Source organism: Silurus aristotelis (assembly GCF_946808225.1).
Source record: "Silurus aristotelis genome assembly, chromosome: 17".
NCBI classification, from domain to species: Eukaryota; Metazoa; Chordata; class Actinopteri; order Siluriformes; family Siluridae; genus Silurus; species Silurus aristotelis.
This window is the reverse complement of record NC_139590.1, coordinates 15394268-15404614: the sequence shown is the minus strand read 5'-3', so window position 1 is coordinate 15404614 and position 10347 is coordinate 15394268. Positions and strand designations below refer to the sequence as shown.

The window sequence follows — 10347 nt, the reverse complement described above, 5'->3', positions numbered from 1 at the left end:
CCCTGGCGCCGTGCCAGCCAATCAAATCCCGTCCTGAAGAGTGCACGTTTTTAAAAAAACCGAGCTGCTTCCTACAAATATCTATCTATCTATCTATCTATCTATCTATCTATCTATCTATCTATCTATCTATCTATCTATCTATCTATCTATCTATCTATCTATCTATCTATCTATCTATCTATCTATCAGTTCTGGAATTTATTTATTTGTTTATTTGTTTGTTTTTAAATAGTATACTTTCATAATTTATTTTATTTTCGTTTAAATTATTATTATAAATTGTTTTACTTTTTAACAATGATAATTCTAAAAACATTAAATAAACAAATAATAATAAACAATTAAATTTTATTTTGTATATATATATATATATATATATATATATATATATATATATATATATATATATATATATATATATATATATATATATAGTTATAGTTATAGTTATAGTTATTAATTTATTAACAGTTTGTGATGAATAAATGTAACAAATTATCATGACAATTGTATTAATATATATTTGTATTGCACGTCTCATTTTAAGATTTTAATAATATCTCAAAAAAGTAAAAAAAATAAAAATAAAATAAAAAAATACCAAAAGGTGACATTATAATAAATCATAAATTGTGTGTTTCATTGCTGCTCTGAGTTCATCTTCAGGGTTTTACTGTACAGTGTATGAATAAATGTTTGGTTGAGGGAAACAAAGCCTTTAGTATTAAAGTGTTTATAGTATAACCTACTGCTCTGTGTTCATCTTGAATTTAGCGCCGTGTCCCTGTGCTTTCTGCATCCTGTTCTTCCATTGGTGAGTGATTTAGACCAATCAGCGTCTCGAGAGTGTCTCGGAAAGCCGCACGAGCTCATTGACACACAAGGCTTGGACCAATAGGAGAGTGTGTTTACTCTCCGTGGGTTGCGAGGCACGAGCTGCGCTGGGAAAGAGGATCGCCGTTCGGAGACTCGGGTCTGAACTCAGCGGCCTGCACCGGCGCTTTGGCAGATCGAGACGCTACAATACACACACACACACACACACACACGTATATACACGCACATACACGCGCTCGGGCGGAATACGAGGATTACCTTTGAAATGTGATTTTTGAAATATGATCAGCAACTTTCTTGATCTACATTTTTGTTCTCTCTACTTCTAATTAATTGTATTTATTGTCATGCACGGATTTAACAAACCAGTAAGTAACCTGTTTATCTATTTTTTTATTTACATAAGCCGATAGCAAATGCATATTTTTTAAAAAGAAAAAATATCCATTGTAATCTAATATTTAGGACAATGATAATTATTATAATTAAAAATAAATTCAGATTGTTGAAAAACAAACGATTCCGCATATAACACGGGATTTTAAATGTAGCAGATGAAAAATGTTAATATTCATGTAACGTCTCATACAAAATAACCCCAATGTAATTGTAACCCCAAAAGCTCCAGTTTTGGTGGAAATACCGCCTGAAATCTTTTATAATACATTGCAGACCTAGTGTGATATTTTCAAGGCTACATTTGTATTATTACTATGATTTTTTTATTATTATTTGCATTTCAATGTAATCGAAAACGATTTGCAAAAGGAAAAAAAATAAACAAAAAAGGAAATAAACCTTAAAGAATTTGAGCAATACATTATCTAGATTATTTTTTGCGATTCCGGATCATTTTTGTCGCAATGCATTTTATCCGTTACATATTTATTGACCTAAACCTGGATGTAACTCGGCCTACTTTAATCTGTGACGTCAATTATGATAATTATTATTATCATATAAATATATATTTTTTGCCTTTTCTGAACAATCGGATTTGTTTTTGTTCGCGATTTAGCCGTTCGCGTTGTGTGTTTTCATCTGGAAGCCACGCTCCTTCTCGGGGTGAGGCCGCACTCCAGAGCGGAACCTTGTTCGCTCAGTATCCGGAGTGCGCGCGCTTCCACCCGGACAGCGTTTCCGCGGGCGCTCGCTCGCTCTTCTCGGGGCTTCGTGATCACACCTTTACACGCCGTCACGTTTGATTCCCAGCACTCCATTTGTCTTACTGCAACCTAAAATCTCAGAAATAAAAATACTAAAATGTGATGTTGGTTTATTCCTGTTTTTTTTGTTTTTTTTAAGGAAAATTATTTATATATAAAAGAAATAACGCCTTTCGCACGAGCCGTTGTTATAAGGGACCAAACGGCTTCCTTCGTTGCCATATCAGTAAAGAATCCGTGCTCTCGGTATTGTGTGTATAAAATATAAAGACGCAGGATTGTGTCGTGTTTGTTGGGGTGATTGAAGGCGAGGGCTGGTGTGTTTGTTGGGGGGATTTGTGCTTGGTGCTGATGTTAATGGCTGACACACTGCAGCGAGACAAAGGCAGCTCCATTTTCAGTAGACTCAGGCTCGAACAGACAGTGTTCTCCTGAAATTATTATATACAACACACAAAGTACATCATCTGCATTCACTCTGTATCCTACAGCAATGTTTAAAATGCCTCATGTAGAGATTATGACAATAAAATAAGATTTTTTTTAATGCCTTCTTGTTGAATCTCCTGGTGTGGACTGGACATCTGCTTATTTAGGTACATTCTGAATGATCAAACAAACAAACAAAAAACAATAGCACGTTCTGGCACTTTTCCCCAGCAGATTCTGGATGTGTGTAGGGATTCAGAAACAAGGACAGAAAAGTGTCGTTTCTCTCGATTTTGCTTTCTCACCCACACGCGCACGCGCGCGCGTTCATACAGATTCTTGCCTACTTCCCAGGCCCTGTAGACTGTCGCGTGGCGATTGGGGCCGTTTTACACGCATCGATCAGACAGATTTCTCAGTAAATCCTTTGCAGTGGGTCGAGGTTTCATTCGAGCCCAATTACAACCCAATTAATCATCATTTTATGTCCGAGCAAAATGGCCTTGATGAGAAGATGAACGTGATTGATGATTTATGAAACGCCATTTTTTTCCCTTTTTTTTTTTTTGGTCATTTTATTCTAGTTTGCATTCTCGAACCCCACCATGTACCAAACCAAAATCCCGTCATGCACCACGTCAAGGTTCGAGATCTGGCTGCGACTCCCACCACATGCAAAAGCTCCGAATGTATTTGTGTTTTCAGTGGACTTTTGAATGAATTGTATCGCTATGAAAAGTTGTAACGCATCATTTTTATATGTGCGTGTGCGTTTTAAATAACAATGAACATTCAAATCCAAGATTGACTATATAGCTTAGGAAGCGTTGAGCAGCTTTTGCATACTGTGTGGTGTGTGTGTGTGTGTGTCTGTAGGTTTATAAAATAATTATTGCTCCATCATGTCGTGTGTGTTTTATATTACTATGTATATTATTAACAATTTATATATAATATTTTTTGTATATATAAATAAATAAATAAATAAATAAATATATATATATATATATATATATATATATATATATATATATAGATATATATATATATATATATATATATAGATGCATAGATATGTAATATATACACAAATTAACAATACAATCGTCTGGCATCCGGTACCCGATCTGCACGCCAGTCAAATATCCTTTATTCCTTTAAAATTAATAATTAATTTATGATTTTTTTTCCCCCTCTTGCAGAAAACATGATCGGGAGCCGCGCCGCCAGTCGGAGAGGCGAGACTTCCTCTGAAAGCAACACCGACGCCCATCGAGAGGGATTATAAAATATATGGCTTTGGTTTAATCGCTGTGGTCTACGCCGCCGGAATATTTGGATTATAAAGGCGCAACGCAGCGGTTATGGAGAGCCGGGATTTCGGCGCTCCGGCGCACCTCCTGTCTGAGCGGGGCGCTTTGGTTCACCGCGCCGCCTCGCGGATCACGTCGAGCGGCCACAGCTCCGTGCAGCACGCCGCTGCCTTCCCGCCTGGCAAATATTACCCTTCTCATCTGCCCATGGCCACACACTCAGGTCTGTTCCCTTTCCGCTCGCCAACCTTTAGCGTGCATTACACACAAGATACCGACGAACCTGGTGTGTTCATCAGTGCGCGTGTGTGTGTGATCCAAATCCAGATGTTATTATATAATGCAGGAGCTGTGCAGCATTCAGACATGCTTTGTGTGGTGCAGGCCGGAGATACAATTCAGGAATATGCTTTTAAATTCAATAAAAATGTAGACAAGAGACAGAGAACATGTGATATATATGACATAGTTTATAAAAATAGGTTATATATATATATATATATATATATATATATATATATATATATATACACACACACACACACACACACACACACACACACACACACACACACACACACACACAGACTATACATCTAGGCATAGTTGTACAGATGTTTTTATTATTGAATATGTGCAAAATATTATCTATTTATACATTTTTAGATATTTATTTATTTTTGGTGTGTGTGCAAGTTTTTTTGCTGTTGTCCTGGAAGCTCCCTGGAAGAAGAGATAATGTATCTTAATGGCTCTTTCCTGCCTAAATATAGAATAAATTATATCAAAAATTTTGTTAGTAATAATTAAACTGAAGATTATTTATTTATTAGCTTATTTATTTACCTACCTACTTATTTATTTGCTATTGGTACAATCACAAATCAAATCCATAGTGTGACATTTTCGGTTCATCACTTGAGGTCTGCAATGACAGAAAGTCTTTATTGCATATTTAGCATTGTATTATTCTAGTAAAATAAAAACAATAAGACATTTTAGAAGGGAATGTTTCTGAAGCTGCCATGGAGTCTGTCAGATGTTCAGTCTCATTGTATGCGTCCAGTACAACTTTCTATTGTCTCACACAGGAGGAATTATCGCTTTTGGTTAAAGTAAACTGATTTGCTTGTGCCGTATTGATGTAGCAACCCAGTGAAATTTACCGTCCTATATGGTCACCAGTTTATGACGGGCAAATTTTAAAGAGAACCGTTTTTATATTTCAGACGGATGTAGTTTGAACATGCTAATCAGGTGTGTTGATGTGTCATGTTTCGTTCAGGAAATGGAAATTGTTTTTATGGTTATATGACCCTTTATAAAAAGAACAGGCGGCCTATTATTTATGATTTATCCATTACCAATTAATGCATGAGCATTTCTTATTTATAAAAAAAATAAATTGTAAGTTTATTTTAGATAGATCAAAGATGTGTAAGTAGCAGGGTAAAAAATAGCAGAATAGCTAAATAGGTAAAAATTCAACACGCTGTTAAATGCATGTTTAGTGAGGTTTCGGATATAATCGTGCAGATTATTCAATAAATATAAAAGAAAAAGATGAATGTGGGTAAGATATTCATATCCTAGAAACATCATTACCTTATGAATGTTACACGCCAAGCATTTTGAATACATGAATGGTTTATGCAGATACATTTTGCACATTACTAAAAAGAAAAAAACCCTTATTTTCATGTTGTTATTGTTATTATTATTAATAATAATATTATTATTATAATCCCTGCACACATTTACAAGCACACAGAAATTTTTATCTATATTTGTAAAAAAAAAAAAAAAAAAAAAAAACCCTCCTTAGCACCAAAAGCATTGGATACACACAAACACACAGGGATATTTATCGATTGAGTCACTTGTCTTTGTTCTTCTAGATGTTGAGACAGCAAGCATTTAGACTAATGCTAGCTAAAGGGTACAGGTATGTCACCAAAAGTATGTGTTGTCTCTTTTTTATGTCTCCCATGGCCAGTGCCACCACACACACACACACACACACACACACACACACACACACACACACACACACACACACACACACACACACACAAACCTTACTTCACATGTCCTCTGAATTCATAGAGTGAAATAAATAAGGTATTGTTCTTGAGGATGAAAAAATGGCTATGACTCTATAACTCAGGCAGTACGTAATTGGTCAGCGTTACAGATTTTGCTGATGCAGTTGTGTTTCTAGCAAATTGGATCTGAAAAGTGGAAAAAACAGTGAGGTTGAATTGCACAATGTCAGCATTATTTCAAGGGTATTTTCATATTTATTGGTATTAACAATATATGTATGCATGCATATATATTGATAGAGGGAGAGAGAGAGAGAGAGAGAGAGAGAGAGAGAGAGAGAGAGAGAGAGAGAGAGGATTAAAATATATTGGACATACAACCCAAAGCTTTAGCAAATATTGTCATGTTCAGATCTTTTTTTTCAATCAGAACTTTGTGACCAGTATCTCTTGACTGGTGTTCACTCTATTCCTGCTTGAATGAATTTCTCGTTCTCCTTTGGTGTGTACCACTGTAGTTTCAGCTCATCTCTAAGGTTTTGCCCTTGAACTCTCGAACGTCATGCTGGAGGGTTCTTCTCCTGATCCATGCTCACACTGTTGCTTGTGTTTCGGATCTATTGAAATTTTTTTATTCATGACTTGATGATTTGCACTGACACCGGCTTTGATCCTTGTGTTTTGCGACACACCAGTGGTACTCCAGTGGAAAAAAACACCCCTAGAACTAGAATCGATGCTAGATTTGAGCTATGAATAAGTTATGCCAAATAAAATCCGAGTTGCCAATTTTCCAATGTCAAAATGAATAGACTGAAAAAAAAAAAGAAAAAGCTGTCATTCCATTAGAGTTTGCCCACTACAGATGTCAAATTAAAGCTCGGATTTTCCAAATTGTCTTTTTTTTTTTTTAAACCAACATGCAGAAATGTGGAGATAAAATGGCACAAATTGTTCAGTGACTTGTAAATTACGAGCACCATGCCCTTTAGCTTATATATAATTGAATGGCCACTGTAGAATTTCAACCACGTCTAAATCATCAAGTCATGTAAGCCGTGTGATCACTCAGAGCAGTTCTTTTCTAAATGCTGGCCATCGGCGGTGCTCGTGGTAGAGGCGGATATTTTTTATTTCTCTTGCATGTTTGCTGACTGAAGTGTTTCTGTCCCAATCCATCCCAATCCAGTCAGTTAACACAACACACCCACTGGTACAGATGAAAAAAAAAAAATGAAGACACCACATATTTCAGGATTGCTTATAGAAACCCCAATTCCCTAAATATCAAAGTTGTATAGACAGAGGCTCCTCTGGCAGAATGTCTTTACCACGCCGCCGTCGCCTCATAGAATTATGAAATAACAGCTTGTTTCTGGGGGAAGCGGCTAGCTTTCACTTCTCCCAGCTGCGGTATTTTTGTCGTTCCTCTTGGCGAAACATGCCTCGCCCAGCAGGCTGTGCCGCTTGCAGATGGAGCGACGGCTTGCTGAGATTCCCTGACAGTTCCTCATAAATATCAGGCTGCATATAATAGCCATTATCTACCTGCAGCAGCATGCCATCTGACATTTCATCCATGTGAGGGATGCCGCCTGGGGGGTAGGTGGGCGGTGCGTGCGTCTGTGTGCTCATATATGCATGTAAATGGGCATGTTTTAACAGAGGAATCTGGATTTTAATGAGCACCAAAAACTTTCTTTTATGTTCTTAAAAATGATGAATCCGTCTGATCTCATGCTCATGGACATCTTTAGGGGGGGGGGGGGGGGGGGGGGGGAGAGACGTCACAAGCACACAGCATCTTTGTTACAACAAGCCTCAATTATAGATTTTAATCCACTTAGCAGGTTGAAGTTATGATTATTGATCAGAGGTTTTTCCTTAAATAATGTGCTGTGCTGCACCTAATTGCGGTACATGGCTGCTAATCAGTTTACGTCATTAGAGGACCTGTGTAAGCAAGCTTGTTCCTACTGATCTAACAGACTCGCATGCACACACCTTTCATCAGGGAAGTCTGCTTCATTATTAGGAAAGCCAGAGCCATTTCCTGCCATCTCCCTTTAACCCCTGGGCCATTGTTGTAAAGTTGTGCGTACGTGTTTTTTTCTTTTTTTATGGGGTGTTCTTTAAAGATAAAAAACACCCACCCTCCATCCTCTTTTATTGTATCTGAGGTAAGATGTCCCTATCGCTCCACCGCTTTCTGCATCCTGCCTGGATATCCGAGCAGCCTTGTGGTCCGCCTGCTTCCCCTGCAAATTATTATGTATGTTTTGTTGGTGAAATATAATAAATACCTTTACTGTGCATTTTTTTTTTGTTTTTATTGAATGGCTGATTGCTGCAATGTCCCAAGAGGAAAGCGGTATGCGAGAGCCGCTCTTCAAAGGCTTAGCACAGGTGTTTGGCAGAGTTGGGAAAGAGTGTGTCCTGTTTATGACCGGTTGTCTCTCTAGCTTAGTTAGAGAACTTGTTTGTTGTTGTTGCATTGACATGCCATAAAATGTGTGGAGTGACACCTCTGTCACTTCTAAACTATCCTTAAAAGCGGTACTCTGCCTTAATTGCTAAAGTAGCTAGGAATAAATGAAATCTAGCAAAGATCAGCCGGCGAGTATAATGCTAGTTACTTCTTGTCGTTATTGAGGCATTTTTGAGGACATTGAGGCATTGTGCTTCTACCATCAGGGTTCTCTAAATGCTGTCTTAATCAGTCAGTATTTTCAGATCTAGCCTTGTGAACAAGCACTCCAGGAAATAGACTTTGTGGTACAAGACCACAACTAAATAAAAACTCAAAATATTGGGTTGTATGCTTATCATAGTCCAGCTACTGGGCAGTTTACTTGTGGATTTGTTTGGATGGACCACTATTGGCCTTAAGGAGATTATTAAAATAGATCATTGTTGAAATTCTGTTTTGCCTGGTACATTTTATTCCTTCTAATGTTGTCTTCTCCACTTTGAAAACCTTTTGGAATATTTGACATTCTGTGCTGCACGTGTGATGTCATTATTCACAGCATAACACGTGTGGATGTGTCTGAAGAAAATGCTTTTTTTTACCAGCTCACTGGACAGTTTTTGCTTTTTAACACCTCTTTCTAATTTCTTTGACTGTTTTCTGGTCTATATTTTTCTGGATTATGGGGAACAAACACACAATTAAACACTGTTTTACTGTAGCGTTGTGAATGTTCTAATTTGATTAGTCATAATGTGTTGATTCACTGTCTGAATTCAGATGCAGTGGTTTTAATGCTTTATTGTCTCTATAGCAGCAACTGTTAGGAGATGTTTATTTTTGACAATTTTAAAAGGAGTCTCCATTGTCAGTACTCTTGTAGAAGGTTGACGAGGCTGTTGAGGGAATGACTGCTTCTCCACTGTTATAATGTTATATAAACTTAATCGGCAGACACTCCATAACGTTAAACATAGAAATGGCTAATGTATGAAAAGTAATGGTGGTTCTTTAATAAATAAAAAAAGTCGTCATTAACAAGTTGCCGTCATATAAGAGGGATTAAACTTTCTCATATTGTGCCGTTATGGGAAGAAAATCAGCTTTTGGTTTTATTGGTGGTAGGTTAGAGATTATTTCCCTACAACAGCACACCACACTTTTTTGAAATTCTTTAAATGTATGGACATTAAAGCTAGGTTTTCTGATTCATTCTTCAAAGGTCTTTTGAGTGACGTGCATGCTCATTCCTGCCCATTTGTTCAGCACATTTGTGCCATTTGGGGGGGAAAAAAACCAACAAAAAACATGTTCACACTCAATGTTTTTGGCATGAGATCTGGGCTGGCAGGGATATTTGAAGAGCAGATAATTGTGACAGGTTGGATAATGATGCTAGTGTCCATGTTTGCAAATGTTTGATGACGCACCCTCATGTAATATCCAGTATAGCATGTAGAAATGGTGCCGCTTTTTTTTTTTTTTTTTTAAAGCCCTCTGCTTTAGTGTTTTTGCTGGTGGTCCAAAATCTTATATATAGTTATATAGTTTCAACAATGTTGCGGTTGTTTGTTCAGGAATCTACTCATAGATGACACGTCTCTCTGTCTATTAAGGTCAAGGTTTATTTGTTGATTGTGTCAGCGGTGAACGGCATCATCGGGGGTGAGAATATGTCTTGGGTGTGTGAGAGGTGTTGATGCATATGTGTGCTCAAGAGATGTGCCAAGTGCCCTACAGTGAAGCAGCATGCCTCACCCTTCCCACATTGCGGGCCAGGCAGGTCAAACACAAAGGAGACGAGCAGGCCGGGCAACACCTTCCTGTATCGCATTGCTAGTCTTTCATTTCAAAACGCCACTGTCTATTTTTACACTTCAGCTGAGTAAGCAGAGAGAGAGAGAGAGAGAGAGAGAGAGAGAGAGAGAGAGAGAGAGAGAGAGAGAGAGAGAGAGATGGGGAGTGAAAGATACCAAGGTTACCATCTATCTATCTATCTATCTATCTATCTATCTATCTATCTATCCTATCTATCCTATCTATCTCTCTCTCTCTCTCTCTCTCTCTCTCTCTCTCTCTCTCTC

The 10347-nt window shown here is 37.5% G+C and overlaps 1 protein-coding gene across 6 annotated transcripts in view; it reads left to right on the top strand.

The window, feature by feature from the left end:
• The first annotated feature begins 885 nt into the window (after positions 1-885).
• bahcc1a (BAH domain and coiled-coil containing 1a) overlaps positions 886-10347 on the top strand; it is a 77072-nt gene continuing 67610 nt past the window's right edge. For all 6 annotated transcript variants that reach the window (XM_083565730.1, XM_083565728.1, XM_083565729.1 and 3 more), the window contains exons 1-2: positions 886-1208; positions 3638-3971. In XM_083565730.1, the coding sequence (XP_083421856.1) occupies positions 3800-3971 (172 nt within the window). In that variant the 5' untranslated portion in view covers positions 886-1208; positions 3638-3799. The remainder of the gene's footprint in view (positions 1209-3637; positions 3972-10347) is intronic.